Source organism: Crocodylus siamensis, chromosome 1 (assembly GCF_052110815.1).
Source record: "Crocodylus siamensis isolate JL-2025a chromosome 1, ASM5211081v1, whole genome shotgun sequence".
Taxonomy (NCBI): domain Eukaryota; kingdom Metazoa; phylum Chordata; order Crocodylia; family Crocodylidae; genus Crocodylus; species Crocodylus siamensis.
In genome coordinates this window covers 368,510,892-368,535,889 of record NC_143395.1, presented here as the reverse complement: position 1 = coordinate 368,535,889, position 24,998 = coordinate 368,510,892, and the positions used below count along the sequence as shown (strand labels likewise).

At 45.2% G+C, this 24,998-nt stretch overlaps 1 protein-coding gene across 3 annotated transcripts in view; it reads right to left on the bottom strand.

Annotated features, from left to right (window-relative positions):
- The window catches only part of FAM124A (family with sequence similarity 124 member A), a 193,796-nt gene that overhangs the window by 41,297 nt on the left and 127,501 nt on the right, over window positions 1-24,998 (bottom strand). For all 3 annotated transcript variants that reach the window (XM_090026600.1, XM_090026583.1, XM_090026591.1), the window contains one exon: window positions 24,382-24,413. In XM_090026600.1, the coding sequence (XP_089882726.1) occupies window positions 24,382-24,397 (16 nt within the window). In that variant the 5' untranslated portion in view covers window positions 24,398-24,413. The remainder of the gene's footprint in view (window positions 1-24,381; window positions 24,414-24,998) is intronic.

Here is a 24,998-nt window from a genome sequence, read left to right as displayed (position 1 = left end):
CCTGCATGCCCCTGCCTCCCGAACTGGTGCCCATTGCAAGGACATGCAGGCAGCAGATCACACAGCTCTGCCCCAGGCCCTGATCCCGTGCTGTCACAGCCCCGTGATCCTGATCCCAGCCCCCAGCCTTCCTGCCCAGCCTACTCCCAGATGCTGCTCCCCACCTGCCCATGGCCTCATCCCAGCCACTTGGCCACCTGGTCTAATGTTCCTTTGGACACAGATCACATACATTGGGGTGGGCAATTATTTTGGCTGGAAGGCCACTTAGGGAGTTTTAGTGAGTTGTGGTGGGGGCAGGGGAGGGTGCTGACCTGACCCACAGCAGCTTACTACAGCTCCCTAAGTGGCCCTCCAGCCAAAATAATTGTCCACCCCTGGGTTAAGTCCAACACCAACAAATAGCAGTCAGACAATATCTGAACTGCTATATTGGCTCACAGCATCAGCTGAGGACAACCTGCTGTTGCCTGGCAGCAAAGGTCCAAGAAGCAGAAGAGGAAAATGGCTCCCAGTTGAGTCTAGAATCAGATTTTCAAAACGTTTTTGGTGGCCAAAGATGCTAATGAGGTTTCAAAGGCAACCAAAGCAACTTAGTGAACTCAATGAGGATGAGGCACTTGGCCTACAAAGGCAATTTGGTAAATCCCACTACCCACTCATTTGTATCTTCAGACACCTAACTCCCTTTATGCACATACCCTATTGTCCAGGGAAATATGCTGTGACCTAGGACAAGCTCAGATCACTTCCTTGTGCCTCCAGTCTGTAAGTTCTTTGGGGCAGAAACTGCATCTTTCCATGTTGTACAAAACCTTTCACAATAAGGCCCTGATCTCAGCTGGGTTACTCTACATTCAGCCGTCCTAGAGAAAATAATAATGAAAAGGAGACGAGGCTCTTTGGCTTCTGGTGGAGGAAAACACATGAAGCTGATCAGCAGAAAGAAAGGGAAAGGATTATTCATGGCTAGGTTAGAGAGCTATTTCCATGACTGAAAGAAAATGTTAGGATAATTGTATCACAAACAGATTTGAGCAAAGATGGCACAGATGGTCTATTGTCATGTCATCATGATCTATGCTATTGACTATGAACTTACCCTGCTCTTTGGGTTGCAGGGGATACACAGGAATAATAACTTTTTGTTTCAAATTTTAAAACTGGACAGAGCCTATAACAGAACTCCAAACCAACAGCTGGGCTGGAAAGTGAAAGTAGTCATGTGCTAGAAAAGCTCACCCATGGGCACCCAGAGTAGTTGTCTCTGTTGCTCTGCCTTAGTTATGCCATTGCTGGTCATCAAAGAAATGCAACCCTGCTTCCAGAAACCAAAGGTCTACCTCAAAGTTCAACTCAGCAGATATTCTGGAGTAAAATGAAAGGACTGTCATTTCTTTTTTGGAAAGAAGTGTTCCCTTTTTGACCACTGTTACTCCATCCGAATACTAATAATTTATTCTAACTGCCATTAAAAAGAATTGCCAGCTGTCAAAATAAGATTGTAAAATGTTCTTAACAGGGGAAAGTGCTAATTGGTCATAACACCTTCAAATACTTGCACATGTGCCCAGTTTTCACAACTCTTTAAAACCACCTGTTATTTTTGTGCTGTCTTTTCTCTTGGCTCTGCTCCAGTGCAAGCAATGAGGTGGGCAAAGGAGCCAGCAGGGGAAGAAGTCAGAAAGGAAGATGATCAGGAGGAGGAGCTGCTGGGGAAACTTTACTTGGTGCACCTCTTCAAGGATATTTCAGCCTGAGCATTAGAAAAAAATAAGTATTTAAGTAGAGATATCCATTATGATGTATCCCCTGCCCCTTCTCTATTCAGCACCCAGAGGAACAGACATCCACCTTCAGCTTCCTTTGTGCAAAATGAAGTTTATTTTCTACCTGTGGTGACTTTTTTCCATCTTTAATTTTCCCTGAGCCTTACGAAGGGCGTGTGTGCCCAAGGGCTTGTAGAAAAATAATTCTTCTGTGACTTCTTGGTTGGTCTAGTAAAAGGTATCATCTCTGAACCAAGAGTTTTAGAGTTGTGCATTTCTTTTATTCTAGAAGGATTCCTGCACTAATTACTCTGCAATGCTGTGTCCATACTTGGGCTGACTTTTTGTGATACCTGCGCTTGCTTATTTCCCTCTGTAGGCAAATCAACAATATACTTGTGTGATTTTTTTAGTTGTTTTGTTTTTCTGAATTTTTTCCTAGCAGACAGTGTTTCCCTTTCTCGTAGTCCTCACTTCTGGTATTCAGCATGGCTAAAAAATGGCCAAAATTTACTATCAGGTACTGATTAATTTGACCTACTTACTGCTCAAGGGGATGGAGAAAGAGAAGCTGAAACCTCTCATGTTTTGGAAGAAGTTTCTGTACTTTTCTCCTCTGAGAGGGTAGAAATGGACTTCATCTGATGTCTCATTTGTGCTGCCATTACATTTTTTATGGTGGCCACATCACGAGCCAATAGATATCCCTATGCTTTGCTGCATCACGTAGGAGACCTTAACACAGGTGTGGGCAGTTATTTTGGTCAGAGGGCCACTTAATGAGTTTTGGCAAGCCATTGAGGGCCGCATGACAGGTAGCCCAGGGCAGATTAATATTAATTTTCTAAATTTTTTTTAGGGGCCCCATAGGCCAGATAAGAATGGCCTGGTTGACCACATCCGGCCCCTTTGCTGCATTTTGCCCACCCCTGCCTTAATACAAGGTAGGGTAAAACAATGCCACTTTATTGCAGTAGATGTCTATTTGATCTATGGTGAGAGAATGTGGTCAGGTTGGAACTGCTTGCACCTTCCAGCCTCCCCAGACAGCTGCTCTGAGGGCTTTAGGATCTGATCCTGTATACCCCCGGAACTCCAACACAGGATTTGGCCCCTCAAGCCCAGAGACTGCCTGCTTGGCTTTGCTAGCTTACAAAGACATGCCCTGAGGAATCCTGGGGTGACTTTGTAAAGCAGGGAAAGTCATGGTTTCCAGATAAGAGACCTGCCCTGGGATTTCTAGGGACACCTCTCTAAGCAAGCAAAGCCCATACAGGTCCTGGCAGGCTTGGGACCCAGATAATCCTTAGCACACTGGGACCTGTGCTAGCTGATGCTTCATATGGAGGCATGAGTCATCATGAGACCTGTCAAAGAGGCGTGGGGCAATGCAGAACCCAGGAAATTCCCCGTGCCCGTGCTGCCACAATGGTTTGTGCCTCTGTATGAAGCATGGGTTGATAGGAGACCTAGTATGGAGGCACCTGGTGCTGGGGATTCCCTGGATCCCATGCTGTCCTGTGCCTCTGTGCATATAGCAAAGGATGCAGGGAATCCCTGGGCAAAGGAAACATGTCTTTTCTTGACCTGCATCAGGCAGTTGCCTGATGTGGGGCAACAGGCAGGGCAGCATGTTTCGCCCAATAAAGCAAATCAGCTTTGTGTGACAGGTCCTGGCACAGGTAATCAGTTTTGTTTGGTGATATCTGTTTTTACCTTGAGTGCTGAAGAAAGAAACTGCTGCTGTTGGTTGAATTTTATTTGGCTTGCATCTGAAGACTCATCTCTTGAGGGAAAGGCAAATGAGGATTGCTTACTCTTGTAGGTATTTAACTATGGCAGACTTACTTAAATCAGGTCTTTTACCATATCAGTACTCCATTGTCCCTTTATCAAATTTGAGGGAACTGGACTGAGGTTAAAAAATAAAAAAAAAATGCAGATTCACTGGCAGGTCAAGCTGGTAAAGAAGGGGCTGTTAACGCTATCTGGAAAGGTGTGTACAGTTCCTTTTTCCTGAGAGAGGGAACTCTTCTCTGTGCAATGTATTACTGTGTGAGCCCACATATAGTCTAGACCCTCTGCTTTCTGAACAGGTCAAACTGGTTTTGCCATTGCTGTTCACTTTGGGAGGTTGTGACCAGTGGTAACTACTGTGAACAGATAGCTGTTTTAAACCCAAATTGTCTTTGAATTTCAATTGTAGGGACAAAGTATAATGTAAGAGAGTGTGCGTGTGTGTGCGTGCATGGAGTTGATTGTATTTTTTTTTCTTTCTTTGGTTCATTTCTGTGTATGTGTAGGTCCATCCTACTGAGGAACTTTCCACCTTTTTTCACCTCCCTCTGCTGGATTGTCTACTATGTCCCACCTCCCTCCCTAAACAGTCACTTTCATCTAGCTAGAAGTTTTATCTCAATTTTGTGGGCTTGCACCCTAACCAAAGCTGGTTTCAGGTCAGCAGGAGGCTTAGCCATTTTCAAAGCCAGTAGCCTTCCTGTTGTATAACAGTTATGCATTATTATTTTCTGGGTGTGTGCCTTCTCTAGTCTTTCTAGTTTTTAGATTTCTCCCTCGCTCTTTCCTCACCCCCCATATACTCTGTTCCATTAAGCCAATATAGTCATACAGTACTCATAAATTATTATAGATCGGCTCAGGTTTGGTCTCCAATTTATCACCAGCTGTGCCAGCCTGTTGGGTTTGATGTCTATTTAAAAAACAAAACAAAACCCCACAAAAGTGTCTTAATTTTGATACAAAAATGTATTAGTTGTCTGTTTTAAGATACTAGTAGTTCAGAATGAAAAGCCAAACTGCCTAAACCTAGAAAAGGATCTGTTGAAATCTGAATACCATATTGAAAGTAGATTTTTTTTTTTCAGATAACATGATAGATTCTGAGGCTCCTCAAGTGTCAAAGGCTCTGGTTTTTGTTCTCTCCTTTTTACAGTTATGTAGATGACGGTTGTATTGTTTAACTCCTCATGGTTCAAGAACAACAGTTATTCAATGAAATGGAATGATGGAAAACTCAAAACTGAGGAAGAAAATGCATCTATTCATTCCTTGTGTAACACATAATTTCCAAGACACTCGGGTCTAAAATTTGGCAGCATTTGAAAAACACGATTATACATTTATATGGATAATACATATCAAGACTTAGAATAGAATATGGAAAAGGAAATGAGTTTTGTCAGAGGGAAAAGCCTTATTCTTCAGTGCACAGGACAGCTTATAACTTCTTAGGGGTAGTGGAGTAGCTTTTCCTGAGGCAGGTTACCTTAACTATTTTACACAGCTTTTTTTGAACACTTCTCTGAAGTGTCTGGTGCACATTGCTGTCAAATGCAGGATGCCACTCTAATGCTGTATGGTATTTTTTTTTCTGGAGTAGGTATCAAAGTTTTTTAAAAAATCAGATGCATAGCTTTGTATACAGAGTTGTATCAGGTGGGTGTCAGAGATAACCAATGGATTATGATGGAAAGTGAAATCAACTGAATTGGAATAAACTCTGATTAGTCCATTACACCAGGAAGTCATCCTCCCACTTTACTCAGCCCTGGTAAGACCACAGCTGGAATACCGTGCCCTGTTCTGGGCTCTGTATTTCAGAAATTATGTGGAGAAGCTTGAGAGAGTCCAAAGGAGAGCCGTGCGCAAAACTAGAGTCCTAGAGAACAAGACTTATGAGGACAGGCTGAGAGACATGGGACTCTTCAGTTTGAAAAGCGTAGGCTCAGGAGTGACTTGGTGGCAGCCTGTAAGTACATAAGGGGTGTGCATCAGGAACTGGGAGAACATCTGTTCACCAGAGCACCCCAAGGGAAGACAAGGTCCAATGGTCACAAACTCCTGGAAACTCCATTTTAGGCTAGACATAAGGAAAAACTTACCTCCTGTCTGAGTCCCCAAGGCCTGGAATAGACTCCCCGCCAGAGGTAGTGCAAGCACCTACTATGGATACTTTCAAAAAACACTTGGATGCCTATCTTGCTGGGATCACTTGACCCCTGCTGACTTCCTGCCCCTTTGGCAGGGGGCTGGACCCAATGATCTTGTGAGGTTCCTTCCAGCCCTAATGTCTATGAAATCTATGAAATCCTATAGTATCCAGCATTCTGAGACCTGAAAGTCCAATTCTGAGGTTGCATCCCTGTCATATTATATATACCCCCATGAATTTAAACTAATTCTCTTGGAACCTAGTCAAATTATCAACCTCCATAACATCCTGTGGCAGTGAGTTCCACAAGCTAGTTACATGTTATGTGTGTGTGTGTGGGGGGGGGGGGATCCTTGTGTTTGTATTAAACATGCTACCTAATTTCATTTTTTGCTTCTTAGTTCTGAGAGACAGTAAATTATAGATGCCTATGGTAGTACCTTTTCCACACCAAAGTGAGCGTGGTTTACTGGTAAGACTCAGAGGAGTTTAGTACTGGCCACAGGCTGTTGGATAATGAAGCCCCACTTCTGGGGAACAGTTTCTGATATGGAGGCTATACTTTGGGAGTGACCCTTTGGGAGGTCATGGCTAGCGCTCTGAAGCCACTTAGACTCAGTGGACTTGGAAGCATGCACAGTCTAGTGCCTAAGTCCAAACCCAGCAACTGCTGAGCTTCGCCTATGGGGAACTTGACCAGCTCTATGATACAGACCTGAACCAATACCCACTGACTTTAGTGAACTTTGTATCATGCTGATACATGGGAGAAATTCAAAGAAATGGCATCTACACTGTTACATTACTGACACTAGAAGCTAGACAGTGAAGGATTTTAATAAACCAACCATGTACATGTTATCATCTTTAACAAATTATAAGATAATTTAATAAGTTCAAACAATACATTAAAAAAAACCAAAAAACTTTTCATTCAAGTGTTCCTGAACCTCAATATTTAAAGGATTCCCAAGGATGCTTTTCCTGATTTTTGTGTGTGTGTGCAACAGTGACATATCAGAAAATGGAATATGGTAAATGGTTTAAATGAGCACTTTGCAGCTATAGGGTATGGACAGGTAAACACTCCTCCGTAATGCAGGTTGTGCAGAACCAATGTATCTTTTTGTCTGTCTCTTCTTATACCAGCATAAATGGAGTTAAACCACTGTGAGGGTATAGACCAGTAATTCACAAGTGGGGTTCTGCAGCACCTTGGATGATGTAAGATCCTCTGAAGGGTGCTGTGAGGTATAAGGAGGTAAACACAGGCTCATCCCTGCCTGGCTGCTCCTCCTTCCTTGCACCCCTGCCCAGCCCCTGTGTAAGGAGAAAAGTAACAAATAAATTAGTTTTTGAAATAGGGTGCCGCTCAATTCCAGGCACTCCTCCATAAAGGGTGAAGACCAATGGCATTGATATAACAACAGTAGCAATATCAAAGGATACTGATACAAGCTATTACAAATGCAGCTGTTACATCTGCATGATTCTGTAACAAAAATGAAGGGGTCTTCATTCAGGGCAAAGTGAGCATCATTTAGCTAACCTGCATTGCTACAGGCTCATGTAACAGCTGCTGCTTCTCAAGAGTGGCAGCTCTGCCTCCCCTTTTAAGTTTGCTAAATGTACATTTGTTTTCTATCAGGGTGCTGTGCCACCACGGGGTGCCTTGGGCCTTTTCAAAGGTGCTGCAGGGTGCCACACAACATTAACAGTATAAGGTGTGAACATATGATTGACAAAATAAACCCAGAGATTTCAAATAGGAATCCACAGTTTTGAAAAGTATTCTGACATAGATTTCGTAGACATCAGGGCTGGAAGGGACCTCGGGAGATCATCGAGTCCAGCCCCCTGCCCAAAGGGCAGGAAGTCAGCTGGGGTCATAGGATCCCAGCAAGATAAGCATCCAATTTACTCTTGAAGGTGTTCAATGTAGGTCCTTGAACCGCCTCCGCTGGCAGACTGTTCCAGACCTTGGGGGCTCGGACAGTAAAGAAATTCTTCCTTATGTCCAGCCTGAAATGGTCTTGCAGGAGTTTGTGACCGTTCGACCTCGTCATCCCATGGGGCGCTCTGGTGAACAAACGTTCCCCCAGATCCTGGTGGTCACCCCTGATAAACTTACAGGTGGCCATCAGATCACCCCATAGCCTACGCTTTTCCAGGCTAAGGAGTCCCATGTCTCTCAGCCTATCATCGTAAGATCTGTTTTCCTGACCTCTGATCATGCACGTGGCTCTCCTCTGGACTCTCTCAAGCTTCTCCACATCCTTTTTGAATTGTAGAGCCCAAAACTGGACGCAGTACTCCAGCTGCAGCCTCACCAAGGCTGAGTACAAGGGGAGAATGACGTCCCGGGATTTGCTCGAGAAGCATCTATGGACGCAAGCCAGCGTTTTGGTCGCTTTATTAGCCGCAGCATCACATCGCAGGCTCATGTTCATCTTGGGGTCAATGATGACCCCCAAGTCTCTTTCTTCTGTAGTGCTATCCAACGCAGCACTGCCGAGCCTATAAGGATGCTGTAGGTTTTTCTTCCCAAGGTGGAAAACCTTGCATTTTTCGGTGTTAAACACCATCAGGTTCTCATCTGCTCATTTGCTGAGTTTGTCCAGGTCAGCCTGGATCACCCACCTATCTTCTGGTGTGGATGCTTTGCCCCAAAGTTTGGTGTCATCGGCGAACTTGGCCAGTCCACTCCTGACTCCAATGTCCACATCATTAATGAAGATGTTGAACAGTATGGGTCTAAGGACAGAGCCTTGAGGGACCCCACTGGTCACAGGGCACCACGATGAGTGACTGCCATCAATTACAACCCTCTGGGTCTGACCACGGAGCCAATTTCCCAGCCAGCGGATCGTGGTGGAGGCAAGGCCGCAACTGGCCAGTTTGACCAAGAGGTGATCATGGGATACCAGATCAAAAGCTTTTTTGAAGTCAAGATATATGACATCAATCTCTTCTCCCTCGTCCAGGTGATAGGTCACCTGGTCATAGAAGGAAATGAGATTGGTCCAACAAGACCTACCCACAACAAACCCGTCCTGGCTATCCCTTAGGAAGTTAGCCTGGGTCAGTCCCTCAAGGATGGCCTCCTTAAACTTTTCTAAGATCTTCCCCAGGATAGAAGTCAGGCCAATGGGCCTGTAGTTAGCTGGATCCACTCTCCTCCCTTTCTTGAAGATCGGCACCACATTGGCCTTCTTCCAGTCTTCGGGCACTACACCAGCGCGCCAGGAGTTTTCAAAGATCCGTGCCAGGGGCTGGGCTATGACGCTCGCCAGCTCCTTGAGTACCCTGGGGATTGTCAGGGCCGGCTGACTTGAAGGTATCCAGCTTCTCAAGGTGTTCCTTCACGAGGTCAGCATTTATGGAGGGTAGGGGATCCCCATCACCCGGATCTCCCTGTCCCATAGCAGGCATGGGCGTCCCTTGGGACTGAGGAAAGACTGACGCAAAGTACCTATTTAATAGGTTGGCTTTTTCCTGGGCGTCAGTTGTCAGTTGCCCCATCTGGTTTAGCAGGGGTCCAATGTTGCCCTTCCTTTTCCTCCGGTTCTCCACATATCTGAAAAAGGACTTTTTGTTGTCCTTGATGCTTGAAGCTAGTTGGAGTCCAGTTGCAGCCTTGGCTTTCCTGGTTTGCTCCCTGCAGGACCGGACCAGTGCAGAATAATTCTCTTTGGAGGTGAATCCCGTCCTCCATCCTTTGTAGGCTTCCTTTTTAGCCGCAGGAGGTCCACTAGGTCCCTGGAGAGCCAGGAGGGCTGCTGTGCCTTCTTGCTGCCTTTCCTCCGTGTTGGAATAGATTTAGCTTGTGCATTGAGGATCGCGAGGATCGCTTCCTTGAGAAGCAACCACTCTTCTTGAACTCCCATCTCCCTGGGGTCATGGTCCCTAAGGGCCTGACCGACAAGCCTCTTGAGCTTGTCAAAGTCGGCTTTTCTGAAGTCAAGGACTTCTGTGTTGCTGACTGACTTGCCAGCTTTACGGCGGATGGTGAAGGTGATCAGCTTGTGGTCGCTGTCATCCAGCTTCCCATCGATCATTAGGTCGCCGATTAGGTCGTCCCCCGTATCCAGTACCAGGTCGAGCAGAGCTTTGCCTCTCGCTGGCCCGTGGACTTCTTGAGTCAGGTAGAGGTCATCCACGCACGAGAGAAAGCTTTGCGACCGCTGGGATTTTGCTGAGCGATCTTCTCACGAGATGTCTGGGTAATTGAAGTCACCCATGACAACCAAGGTCCTGGAGCAAGCGGCCTCAGTCAGTTCCCGGGCGAATTCCTGGTCAAGCTCAGGACTTTGAGTGGGAGGTCTGTAGTAGACTCCCACCGTTGTGTCCCCTGTGCCGTATTCCCCACTAATTTTTACCCAGAGGGTCTCTAGCTGTCCATGCTGGTTGCCAACATCAGCTTGCAGGGACATGTAGCTTTCCTTCACATAGAGAGCTACACCCCCACCCCTTTTGTCAACACGATCCCTCCTGTACAGGGTATAGCCCTCTATGCCCGTGGTCCAGTCATGGGTGGAGTCCTACCAGGTCTCCGTTATCCCAATAATTCTTTCCACTGAGCAGGAGGATGAGCTCCTCCTGCTTGTTGCCCAGGCTCCTGGCATTAGTGTACAGGCAGGCAAGTGTGCCCTTGGGGGCTCTTGCCTTGCCCACAGATTGTGCCAGGGCTGGGGCAGGGGTGGGCTCCCTTAAGTGCCTTGGTCTGCTGGCTTTGCAAGGGTTGCTCAGTGGGCCAGCAGTGGCAGTAGTCCCCCCATCCCCCAGCGGGCTTAGTTTAAAGCCCGGTGGAGCAGGTCAGCCAGCCTGGCTGAGAAGAGCCTCCTCCCCAGGGGGGAGAGGTGGAAGCTATCTCTTCCCAGCAGCTCGCTGCCTCTCTCGCCAAAGAGCGGGCTGTGGTCATGGAAGCCAAAGCCTTCCCGATGACACCAGCTCTGCAGTCTTTGGTTCACTGCGTGGATCCTCCTCTCCCTCCTCAGCCCATAGCCCGAGACTGGGAGGATCGATGAAAACACCACCTGAGCTCCCAGACCCCTAAGGCCCGCTCCCAAATCCCTGTAGCAAATGTTGTGGGCTGAGTATTTTCCAACAGAAGAATTGTTCTATTATTTTTTCCATAGTCAAAAAATCAAGTGAAATCTAAGAGCTGGCATTTTCTGAAGGGTTTTGCAAGTCTAACAAAGAGTGCCTCAAGTCTAAAAAGGGGTGCCCTGAGCCTGAAAAGGTTGAGAACCAGTGGTCTATACTCTAACTTGAAACCCGTTTTGCTCAGGTTTAGAGTTAGTGTTTTTGTTCCACTTGTACTGCAATGGAAGCAGATAGTTGAGCAAATGGGAAACTAAATGGCAGATGAAATTAAATGTAGATGAATATAAAACAATGCACATGGGGAGAAATAAACCAAACTATACCTACACTGTGATGGGCTCTACGTTAGCTGTTAACACATGGGAAAGAGAACGGAGTCACCATACCATAGACAGTTCACAAAAAACATCAGCTCAGTGCTCAGCAGCTGTCAAAAAGGAAAACAGAATGTTGGGGATTATTAGAAAGGGAATTGGGGGGAAAAAAGAAAAAAAAGGAAGGTATCATTATGCCCCTTTATAAATCCATGGCATGTCCATGCCTTGAATACTGTGCCCAGTTTTGGTCCCCTCACTTCAAAAAGAATACAGGTTTCCCTCAATTTACGTGGGTTCTTTATATGTGAATTTGCTCTTATGCGATGAGCATATATTTAGAGCCATAATTTGTTATATGTGAGATCAATTCACTTTTATGCGATCAGCATAGATGTCCCCCTACCCAAGCAGGTAGTCTGGTGGGGGAGGGGAAAGGGCCGTAGACCCACTCACCCCAGCCCTGGCTGCAGCGGCCCCAGGAGCAGTCAACACCAGCTGCCTGCACCACAGCACAGCGCAGCCCAGGAGCAGAGGTGAGTGGGGACAGGCGGAGCACGGTGCAGGCCAGGGGCTGCAGGCAGCTTACACTGGCCACTTCTGGGGTCACTGCAGCAGGGGCTGGCGTAAGTGCCTCTCTGTTCCCTCTCCTTTGCTGCCTTGTGCAGCCCCAGGAGCAGCACCCCTCCCCGCACCCCTTCCCTAGTCCCAGCCTCACTCCCTCCCTCACCACCATAGGAATCTATCCTTATTTGTTACATTGTAAAGTGGGTTCGCTTCATGCGAGTTCGATTTATGCACTGTTCTATGGGAATGCATATACACCACAAATTGACGGGAAACCTGTATGGAAGAACTAGAGCAGGTACAGAGAAGGGCAGCAAGGAAGATAGTGGTATGAGGGGGCTTCCATATGAGGACAGACTAAAGGGGCTAGGCCTGTTCAGTTTAAAAAAGAGATGCTTGAAGGGGGACATGATGAGGGTTTACAAAATATGAAATGGTGAAGAGAAAGTAAGGATTTTTTTATTTACTCTCTCACAACACAAGAACCTAGGGGTCACAAAATTATATTAGTAGGTACTAAGTTTAAAATGAAGAAAAGAAAGTTCTTTTTTCACACCATGGGTATGTCTACATGAGCAAATGCTGCTGAATGGGTTTACTCCAAAGTAATTTACTCTGGAGTAAACCTACCCTGGGCAGGTGTCTACCCATGCAGGCAGTTGGGAGCAGATTTGCTGCTCCTGGCTACTCTACTCCTTCCCTCTCTGGCCCTGCACTGGCCCCCTGCAACAGTTAGGGGGAGCTTCAGGCTCTGGCCATAGCTGCCTGTAGTGAAGGGCCATCTTTAAAAGCCAGCCTTGCTCCCTGCTCCCCGGCCACCTGTCTTCCTGGCCTGAAGCAGACTGCAGTATGCTGGCAGAGTGCTCTGTGGCTCTGTTGCCAGAGTGTGTGCTCACAGTGCCATGGTGGCTCCACTTGCAGACCCTGGGAGTGATGTCCAGTGCTTTATTGGCCCCAGGCTCCTGCTGGCAACCATGCTTGCCGTCCTGCATTGCTGCGGCAACTGCTGCCTAGCCCACATGGCATGGCTGCCTGATCAGGCTCGCCATGATGACTTGGGCCCCTGGCACTGCGCTGTTGCTGCCCAGATCCTGTGCTGCCATCTGGACCCCAGCAGGGAAGCTGATGATGCACACCTGGACACCACCACCAGTGCTGTCCATGCACTCCTGGGGCTCCAGCCCCACCACATGTGGGCCTGCCTGGCCAGCCAGAACTGATGGCTGCACATCGTCCAGCACACCTGAGATCATGAACAGTGGCTGGAGGCCTTTTGTATGACCTGGGCCACCTTCCAAGAGCTCCTCAGCCAGCTCTGCCTGCACCTGGAGTGGCAGGTATATAGGGGGCAAAAAGAAAGTGCAGGGTAGCATAGGCCCCATACAAGACAAAGTAGGGCAATTAATGACAGATAGGGGGGACAAAGCTGAGCTCTTCAATGAGTTTTTCACCTCTGTATTCCTGAACCTGGATTAGAACAAGTCTCCCAACTGGATTATAGACAGGCATAAAAGGGGAAACCAGCCCTCCAACTGTTAGCCCCAACTTAGTGAAGAGACACTTGGAGGGGCTGGATGTGTTTAAGTCAACAGGCTGGGATGATCTGCATCCAAGGGTGCTGAAGGAATTGGCCAGCGTCATAGCAGAACCACTGGCATGGAGGTTTGAGCACTCTTGGTGCTCAGGTCAGGTCCCAGAGGACTGGAAAAGTGCCAGTGTGGTCCCTATTTTCAAGAGAGGGAGGAAGGAGGATCCAGGCAACTACAAACCACTACTAACGTCTCACCTCTATCCTCAGGAAAACTTTGAAAAAATTATTAAGGATCACATTTGTGGATCACTCCTATTTCTGTTCACTGCAGGCCCAGTCGTCCACTGTACAGCCCCCTCAGGAGACGCATCCAACACAGGAGTGGCAGAAGGTGTCCAGCAGATCCAGAGCTGTTCGGGCTAGAGTGGTGGAGGCTCTCCAGGTACAACTGGGGAACAGGTATGAAGCCCTGGGAGCCGTGATGGAGAACGAAGGGATGCCTCCAGCAGGGACGATGCCACTCCCCGCATGACACAGATGGCGCAGAGAATGAACACCAACAGGAAGAAACGCCGAGTCCTCATCATTGGGGACTCCATCCTATGGGAACTGGAGGGTCCCATCTGCTATCCCGACCCCATGGCACATGAGGTCTGCTTCATGCCTGGGGCTCGGGTTTGGGACATCACGGAGAGGATCCCGGCCTACATCCAACCCGCAGACCAATACCCCATGGTCCTAATCCACGTGGGAACAAACAATGTGGCCAGGGGCAACCCAGACCACATCACGGAGGTAGACAAGGCTCTGGGGGCCAAGCTTAAGGAGACGGGGGCACAGGTGGTATTCTCCTCTATTCTCCCAGTGAGTAGACATGGACGACGACACGAGGCCTGCACTGGAGAGGTCAACAGGAGGTTATGGAGTTGGTGCCGCCAGGCAGGCCTTGGGTTCCTGGATAATGACCCATGCTTTCATGCAGGGGAGTTGCTTGGGTGGGATGGGCTACACCTCTCTTCTAAATGCACGCGTGTCTTCTCTTTCAGGTTGGCTAATCTCATGTGGCGAGCTTTAAATTAGCTTCCCCAGCGGACGGGGCTACAGGAAGACTTAAGGACATCTCCCAAACAAGACAGGTGACATACGCAAGGAGTACCCAGGTATGTAACAGGGGTCCAGATAATCTTGAAAATAAGGGGGGGAGGGCACACGCAGCAATCCAGGGCCTTAAATGCCTCTATACAAATGCTCATAGTATGGGGAATAAGCAGGAGGAACTTGCCCTCCGAATAGCGTGCTCAAACCCAGACATAGCTGGGCTCACAGAAACCTGGTGGGATTCATCCCATGACTGGGCGATTAACATTAGGGGCTGTAGGCCTTACAGGGGAGATAGAACAAGAAAGAAAGGCGGGGGTGTGGCGTTCTACGTCAAAGAGCATTACACAACCTCTACCAGCAGGATGGGGTCAGAGGAGGAGCAGGCTGAAGTGCTCTGGGTCAGGATAGAGGGGGGTCACAGGGAAAGAGACTTAACAGTGGGGGTCTACTACAGACCTCCCAACCAAGAGGAAGAGCTGGACCGTAAATTCTTGGGTCAGCTTGCGGAGGCACTTAAGGCAAAGGATGTAGTTGTCACGGGTGATCTAAATTACCCGAACATCTGCTGGGAGGAGCAGTCAGCTAGGTCAGACCTGGCCAACTCATGGAACTCACGGAAGTTCCTGGCCAAGTTACAGGACCTCCACTTAACCCAGGAGGTGCACAGTCCTACCAGGGGAAATGCCCTGCTGGACCTGGTCCTGGCCACAGGCGACAACCTGGTAAGAGGGCTCCAGGTCCTCAACCACTCAAGCGAAGGACTCCATCGCTTGCTGGAATTCACCATCCAGCGCAGGGTGTCAAGGGCCTGCAGCAAGGCAGCAGCCCTTGACTTCAAGAGGGCCAACTTCAATGAGTTGACAAGATTAGCAAGAGGCGCTGGGGTCCTCGAGAGTAGGGGAACTCAGTGCCCAAGATGAGTGGTTGTTCCTTAAGGAGACGATACTCAGAGCCCAAGAGGTGACAATCCCAACAAGAAGCAAGGGGGGCAAGAGTGCCCAGAAGCCCCCCCGGCTCAACAAAGCCTCCACCGCTTGGGTCTGTAGGGGGTCTGTTAGAAAACCTAAGGTAGATACCGAGCTAGGGCTATCGTCAAGGATCAAAGATAAAGAAAGTCCTTTTTTAAATATATAGGGAGAATGAGGATGGCATCGGGTAAAGTAGGGCCCCAGCAGATTGCTTGGCAATCTGGAAGTTGCACCAGAGGAGAAAGCAGACCTCTTTAACAAATTCTTCACCTCCATTTTCTTGGGTAGGGACCAGGACTCCCCGACCAAGATTCCAGACAGACTCAGGAGAAATGCTGGCAGGCCTAAGGTTGGGGAGGACTGGGTTAGAGAGCTTCTGGAGGGGCTGGATGTGTTCAGATAAGCAGGTCCAGATGCTCTCCACCCCAGGGTGTTGAGGGAATTGGCAGGGGTATTGTAGGGCCTGTGGCATGGCTTTACGAGCACTCATGCTCTGGCCAGGTGCCTGATGACTGGAAGAAAGCCAATGTGGTCCCCATCTTTAAGAAAGGGAAGAGGGAGGACCCAGGCAACTATAGTCCCATTAGTCTTACTTCAATCCTGGGGAAACTCTTTGAGAAGATTATCAAGGAGCACATCTCTGGACCAGCAGCAGGGATGATGCTCAAGGGCACCAGCATGGTTTCATTAGGGGCAGGTCCTGTTCAACCAACCTGATTGCCTTCTACAATCAGGTCACAAAAGCTTTGGATGCAGGTGTCACAGTGGATGTAGTCTTTCTGGACTTCAGCAAGGCCTTTGACACTGTCTCCCATCCCATTCTCATTAAAAAACTAGGTGACTGTGGCATTGATGCCTACACGGTCAGATGGATTGCAAATTGGCTGAAGGGTTGTACTCAGAGGGTAGTGGTGGATGGGTCTTTTTTGACCTGGAGGGAAGTGGGCAGTGGAGTTCCCCAGGGCTAGTCCTTGGGCCTGCATTGTTCAATTTCTTTATTAGTGACTTGGACAACGGGGTGAAAAGCAGCCTGTTTAAATTTGCTGATGATACCAAGATTTGGGGTGAGGTGGGCATGCTAGTAGGGAAGGACAGATTACAGCAGGACCAAGACAGGTTACAGGAGTGGGCTAACGAAAACAGGATGGGTTTCAATACTGACAAGTGCAGAGTGCTGCACTTGGGCAGCAGGAACCAGCAGCACACTTTTAAGCTTGGAAACTCCTTTCTCGAGAGCACGGTGGCAGAAAGAGATCTTGGAGTCATTATTGATTCCAAGATTCATATAGGCTGACAATCCGAGGTCACGGTCAGTATGGCTACCTGTACTTTGTCGTGTATCCACAGGTGCATCTCAAGCAGGGCCAAGGAAGTGATCCTCCCTCTCTATGCAACACTGGTCAGGGCACAGCTGGAGTACTATGTCTAGTTCTGGGCACTTCAGGAAGGATGCGGACAGCATTGAGAGGGTCCAGAGGAGGGCCACCCGCATGATCTGGGGACAGCAGGGCAGAACCTACGTAGAGAGGCTACAGGACCTTAACCTGTTCAGCCTTCGCAAGAGAAGGCTAAGGGGGGACCTGGTGGACCTTTTTTAGTAGTATACCTGGTAGATTACTAAAAGATTTTTGCTGCTGCTGAGTACTGAGCTAATAGGGCATTTTTACATGTGGTGTGGCACACAGCATTAGTTGCTTTTAATTAGCAAGCTGCACTAATTAATAGCGCCCATGCATCATGAGTATCACTGTCCCTGTCCATCCCCATACTGAAAAAAATGGTGGCATGGTACTTTGAATTAAAGCTCATCAAATATGTTTTATTTCAGATATGTTTTATTGTCACCCCACCATTTTTTCAGCATGGGAGCACTGAAACACATGACCTGAAAGGCTGCCAGACTGCATCAATTTCCATGCTTCAGCAGACTCAATTAATTGAGTCTGTTTTGGTGTGCTACATTTCCAGTGCATTGAAGCAGGCTCCATGCATGTGTATAGGATCCCTTAGTGCTGATTATTTAAAAAAAATAAAAAGACTTTTGAAGCATTGCCTCCATCACATGGAAAAATACTAGAACAGTGCAAATGAATACAGGAAAAGAGTAAGTCATTTCTTCAGCCTGCTTCCCTTGACTATGGAAGTACATCTTGTGCTTTTATTATACCTACCTTTTCTAACTTAAAATTTTGCATGTTTTTAAAGTCTTATTTCAAGGAAAAAGTTATCACTTCTGTGTTAAATTCATACTATCTGGGCATAGACCAAAGGAAGGAACAGGCAGGATGCCACACACATCAGGAGTTATTCTGGCTCAGGGCCCCTGTTTGAATGCCTTTAGGCACAAGGGAAGTACACCCAGTACCACATCCTTTATGGAACACAGACTGTGCACCAGAATGGTCTTGGGAGGGGTGTTGCTCCTGCTTTGATCCCACCCCTCTTTCAGGAGAAATAGAGACAGAAACATTTTTACTATACCTTGAGTTCACTGCATGTGTCAGCACAAGTTGCAATAAGTATTCTAGAAAAAAACAACCTGGTCAATCTGCAGTCGGACCAATAGTACTGAATGTTAGCAGGCCTTCCAGGGGTGGGTAAAATGCAGCCCACAGGGCACATGTAGCCTGTCAAGCCTTTCTATCTGGCCCGCAGGGCCCCTAAAACATTTAGAAAATTAATATTTATCTGCCCCTGGCTGCCTGTCATGTAGCCCTTGATGGCTTGCCAAAACTCACTAAGCAGCCCTCCGCCCAAAATAACTGCCCACCCCTGCCTTAATTTGTGCAGAAAACCTTTTCCCCTCTTGTGATGCTCTATAGGTTTAGAGTGCAGAGGGGCTGTGAGTACAGGTCTGGAGGAAGAGAACATTAAAGTATATATTTAGAAAGAGAGAGTTTCATGAAAGGAACATTTTTCCTCATCAAGGATAGCATTTTTTTAAAAATGCCTCACATCCCACTGACTTCCAATAAGTCACTTAGGCACTTAGGAAGAAGTTAAAAAAACTCTTACATATATATTCAAGCCAAGTGAAATAATTAACACCAAGCACAGATGAGGACATTGAATACCAAGCAATAAATCCAGCACAATATGTGGTAATTTAGTTCCTTCTCTCCAGTGACTCCTGCAACTTGGGATCTATCCTTAACTGGTGGTATTTCAGTGGAGTTCCAGTTGATTTATGGTCCTGTTACTCTATTTTGTTCTAAGATTTTCATAGTATAGTTCACTTGACATCACTTCTTTGCCTGCTTTAAAGTAGTGTGTCTCAAAGACAGAAGTAAATATAGATTACCCACTTTATTGACAATCAATATTCCAATTAGTTAACTAAGCAGGACACACTACTTGCCCTAATGAAGGAACAATACAACAGAAAACTAATTGCTGGGTTTAATTCTATACAAACTAATTACAGAAAAACTATACGGACAAATGCTGCTCTCAGTAACTCAAACCACTGCAAATCTGCCTGGACAAAATACACCAGACTTCTTAGAAATCAGAGCATGGAAGAAACTTCAAGGGTTGTGTTTTAGGACTTCAGCAAAGTAGAAATACAGTGCTTATATTCTTATCATCAAGGTTACAGTAAAGAATAGAAACAGCCAGAACATGACCAAAAAAAATACTGCCTCATTTTCCAGTTAGTAAATAAAATGTGGGTCAGCAAATGGGTGTCAGGCTGCAGAGCAGGTGGGTGACAAGCTTCATTTCACAGAGAAGCACAGCATGATCCCCACTCACATTCTTTATCAGCCTTCTTTGTCCCACTGCCCCTGAGCTTTGAGGGAAATTGAAGAGAATTCATACTACATCAGTATATGGTTAAAAAAGAGTATTGTATTGCTTTCTGACCTCATGCTCTTCAGTCTGCCACAAATCCACCCAATATCCATATGGCTTCTAGGTGTTTTGGTAACACAAATAATAATAAAACAACAACAATACTAATAATACTAATGCACTTTTTATTTCAATACAGAGCAGACTTGTGAGTGAAAACTTTCTATGAACAAGCACACCTCCTTTCAAAGGAGAAAATTAACAAATGAATCAGTCAATTATAACTACAAACCTTTAAAAAATCTCCTAAACAGCCCAATACTTTTCTTCAATACAGAACTTGCATTTCTGGACCTCTGAGGGCTTCAGTTCTTTAAAAACAGTAACATCTACACAGGTTTGCCTGGCCTACTTACTCCACTCTGTAAAAGAGACAAATTGGCACACTGTCTCCGTAGCAACAGCCACAGTAAAAATACTGCAGTGACTTGCTGGTGCATTTTATTTAAAAAGTGCAGGGAAGCATTCTGTAAACTTCTGTGCTTTACCTATATCAGTATATGATAAAACTATAGTACAAAGTCTACTGGAGAACATATTTGTTTATTCATACCTCCTAACAATTTTACCCCTGCTTTGGTTCTTTCCATCACACCCAGTGGCACTTTTATGCTGTTATAGAGTTAGGGCAGCCTACAAAGTTTCTGCAATCTTCTTTACAGCAGTTGTGCAGCAACCACAATGAAGGACCTCAGTGGGTCCACCAGATACACCTGACAAAACCTTTCTTCAGCAGCCGAATGGCAAACTCTTGCCGAGGATGGTAACGGCGGGGGGGGGGGTGTGACTGGGGCAGTATCCCCAAAAGTCACCTTCAGACTGGCGTGCCAAATTACCAACTACTGAAGCTGACAACTGGCCATGGTGTCGCCAACAGGTGTGCAAGCTGCCTCACATACCAGTGCTGTCCCAGGGAATGGAGCTGCCCTGTTATACCTCTGCTTTTGCCTGCAGGATTTCATTTGCAAACTCACCAGATAAAATGGCTTATTGGTCTAAGCCTCAAATTTGAAAAGCAACACTTCCTGAAACCATTAATTAAAATCTGGATAGAACCAAGTTAGCCCTTAATCTCTGTGGGCTGAAGAAATTGCAGTTCATTAGAGTGGGATTTTCAGATGAGGCACATGACACAGGTTCCCTGGTTTCTGAGTTATTATTGTTACTAGCGTTATTATTTGGATTACAATAGATGCTAAAGATTCTGGTTAGGATTGGAGCCCTTTCTGTATTAGAAATTATATGACTATAAAGGTGTTAGAAATGGAGTATTGTTAGAAATGCACAGCTTGCATCTTGCACCTGATAAGAAAGAAACACTGCCAAGGACTTTTTTCCTTGCCCAGCCTTGCCACAGCTTTTCTTATACTAAATCGCAGACTCTCCCCCAGCTTCTCCCTAGCCTTTCTCATGCAGATTACAGAAGCTGGAATTCAACTGACTGTGTCCTTGAAAAGGGGGGGGGGGCGTTAAACTCTTGGTGACCTATAGTACTCTCTGAGGATGCTTAATTAGCTGATGCATATTTACCTCTCCGCCCTGCATACTTAAGTAGTTAATTATAATATACATGCGATGTATGTAGTGATGTAACCACATGTATGCTTGTATGAAACGGAAGTGAGCTGTAAGAGTTCCTGTTTCTGCACACGTGCCCAGGAGGAAAAAGATAAATACAGCCTGCAAAATTCCTTGGTGGGTTCAGAGTAATCTGAGTTTTTGACTCTGCTCTGACCCTATTTGCAAATACACCTTTTGTGCCATCTAATGAGTGTGTGTCTGTGATTTTAGTGGCCTCCAGAGAAACGAACCGCTTTTAAGCATCAAAGGCACTATCCCATATAAATTAATACAGTAAAGACTACTTTATAAAAGCAGGGATTCGCCTTAATAGTTCTCTCCTGTATTTCTTCTCCTCTTCCCCTTCTCTCACCATTGTGAGATTTGCTATGAGCCAAGCAGTTTCTAGCTTCAGTGTAGCTTCTGTTCCTTAAAATGGATCTCTATGGGATGCCCATAATTTGTGAAATCCTTTGGGATGAAATCAAATATGTAAGTGTAAACATCATGACATTTTGCGGTTTACAGCAATCACTACTACCCCAGGATGTTAATATCTGTGTACTATCTGCATCAGACAATTTTTATGTGGCTATTAAGTAAAGCCAAAGTCTAAACTTTATTTTTTTAAGTTGGAAATTAAAAGAAGCATATTACAATGTATTTAGTTGTGTTTGCTAGCAAGTAGGAGCCACAGTCAGGATTAGGGATGCATTGGAGTAAAGGCCCTACAGAGTAGAAAGGAAAGCCTGCAGGTGTTCATATTCTGTACTGTCCAAATATGGCTAATAGTCCTGTACTGTCTGACCAGACTGACCATGCAAAGCCTACAAAATACAAAGTTAAATGCCAACATTTAACCAATTTAATTTGTTTTGGAAGCAGGAGAAAGAGAAAGAGGCACTATATTTTTAAATTGGTATGAAAAAATCCTGTCCCATCACCTCAACTCTTCTGTCTCAGCTGGAATGATAATACTTTCCAGTTATGATAAAAGACTGATGCTAAAATACCTTTGTAATCCCCACCACATCCTGAACTGCCATGCTTAGCCCAACATCTAGGCCACTACAGTCAATGTGAGAAACTGTAGCTAGGATGTAGCTAAAATCACCCATCTGCATCACAAACTTGCTATAAGGGAAAACCTGCAACCCTGAATTTGTTTATAGCATGCATATGCATAGCAACAACAAAGCAAAGTAATAGATTCAATACCCATTTTTCTGGATGAGAAATACTTTGCTTTAAGCCTCATTATGTGAGTTCACTTGTCAAATGATTGTTACTACAAGGGCCAGTAATTATGAATTTTGGCCTGGCATGGTGAAAGCACCTGGCAGTATGCATTCTGAGCTGTGGCCTACACTGAGTCAGAGGAGGGGACACATATGGACATCAAATCCAAAAAATATTTTAATAAAAATGGAAGAAGTTGATGTATTGAATTTTGACCCCAATCACAAACAAAATTATTCCTGCCAGCAGAAAGCTGGGATTATATTAAAATAATTTGTGTAGAGGAAAGACCTGTAATTGCTAGTTTGACACATGAATATACAGGAGAGAGATAGCTAAATTTCAGGCAGACACTTCAGTTCAAGATACAGACTTACAGACTATTTTATTGTTTAACGGTTCAATTCAGCTTGCATTATTTTTAATGGGAAATGGGAAAAAAATACAAGAAATATTACTTCTGGCTACATAAGGACTTCTGGAATTAAATAGAGAACTGAAATATGTGTGGAACTGACCAAAAGCATTCATTGCGTTTCCCCCACAATCTGTATGAATGAAGAAAATTTAGCAGTTTTTTATTTGATTTTTAAAATGATTAGGTCTGCAGAGTGCAGAAATCTTTCTGAATTTCTGTAGTGCTCACCATAACATAGAAACAAGAGAAACACCCCTGGCTTTGACAAGAAGAGATTGTTTGCTGTTATGCTAGAATAAGCATTTCTGGGGTTCAGAGAGCAGTAGATACAGAACTTCAGAACTCCAATAACTGAGAAGATGCGTTTGAAAAAAAATGAAACCATCATTTAGGAAGATTGAGAAGCACCCTCTGAAATTCCTGTTGGCAAAAAACCAGAAAAAAATGCCATATCACATCACTGAAACAGGGAAAAAAGAAACCAGACACTGTGTTTCATCTTTTATCAGTTAGTTAACCTGAAATCTAATCTGTTCAGAAGAAATATTTGGAAAGCCAGGATACTCTGTTCAGTTTCTCCCTTCTTTAAACTCAGACAAAGAACTGCCTCATAGAATTCTGTTCCCATGTGTTTTCTTGGCATCAGTTTACAATAAGCACTCAATCATTTCTTATTCCTGTGGCCTTTACTGAAATGATATTAATCATTAAAAACTCATTTCGTCTGAGGCCCCACTCAAATTGACTAGCTGTACCATGTTTATGAACCATGCTCTCTCTCTCTAACCTACTTTCTTACTGTTGTTAACATTTATATCTTTAAGCCTGGTTCTGACTCAGGCTGGCCCTACCCACACTGACTGGCCAACCTGTCTGTTTAAATACTAAGCACATTTATAAGACCCTGGGAACCCAGGTATCTCGCTACAAACACCTCTGAAATGAAGTTGTCACTCTGGTGTGAAATGCAGGACCAATCTAGGACACAGCCCACACACAGTATGCTCATGTAGTGCAATGCTAACTTGGACATTTCCATACATAAAGCATTGTGCTATGGGGACACACACAGTGATGAAATCTGTTCCACTTCATGATCTTCCATACTTTCTCTACTTTTGACTTTATTTGAATACACATTTCCATCCCTCTTTTTTTTGACTGCACCAGCTCTGCATGGGTTGTTAAAGCCCCAGGGACTCAAAACCAGATCCACAAAAGTATTCAAGATGCCTAGCTTCTATTTAGACACATGCTCATTGATTTCAATGAGCTTAGGGATTTTAATACATTTGAGGGTCTGGACCTAATATTAGATTGGTGGTAGAAAGACACAAGAAAAAGAAATATGTAGAGATTTGTTTGCATGCAGAGGATAGCCAGGAAGCTCTGCTCCAGGGGCAGCTGCATCATAGCTATTTTTGTGCTCCCCACAGGAGTGGCACCTGGAGCTGCTTCCCTGGGTCTATGTCCCCCGCCCCCTGGTTATACTATTGTTTGCATGGACCAAACAACTCAGCAGAGCCTCTTATGTACCTGGCCAGATAACGCACAGATCAAGTGAGCCAGTGCATGGTAGGTGGTACGTTGATCTTATACTGCCATATAAGGTAGAGTCCAAATTAGGGAATTTTACTACTGACTTCAATGGGACTGCTGGTTAAAGCAGTGCCAAAAGCTTTTGCAAATCCACACCACATGTTGAAGAAATGATTTCAGTAAACTGAAAAAGATGTGCAAATGGTCTGTACAAGTGGTCTGACAAGCAAAACTTGTCTTTTTTAATTTGTCCTCTGATTAACATTTCTTCACAATTTAAATACGTTAGTAATGGATGGTGATAGAGAGCAATGTAGAAAGACCCACTAGACTCTATACACAGTCAGGTTATTTCCTCACAGCATTATTAGACCAGATTTCTTTACAGCATTGTTAGATAGACATTAGTAGCCACTGAAAAAGGAAAGAGTTAGATTTTATAAAAGATCTTAAAATTATACTCACTGCTAGTAGAGGACATACGGCTGTACTCAGACCTGCAAAACAAATATCTTAGCTCAGTGAGGCTGCACCAAATTTAATTATTTAAAATATTATATAAACATCTGGCAAAGAAAACCATAACCAATAACATTCTCATTAACTTTTCAACCTCCAAATCTGCATGTTGTTATTGTTATAATAAAATTACTCAGTGAAACAGGTTTGAAAAATCAGCTTAGAATTGCTGGCATTTTGCAGGAATATAAAAAGTATCTATATGGAATATTAACATGGGAGAAACTCTATACTTAGGGCTATAACCAGCTTTCCAAGATTGCTAGAGTTTTATTCACTCCCCAATCCTCCTTATCTAATATCCTGTAAATTCTGTTTTGTCCCTGAAATTTTTTCATGCATAATTTATACAAGGGATAGAATTTTGTGTTGTCCTTTGGGCAACGATTGAGGAGAATCAGAAAAAAAATGTTTTGAAGATAGGAATGGTTAAAGAGTGAGGATTTTTATTTTTGAAAAGCTTCTTTTATAGTTTTATTTTTTAAATAGTGGCTCCAACAAAGCATCTGTCTAGAAGTTCCACGTTAGTTTGTATTCAGTTGTGCTTAGCACAGCTAGTCATT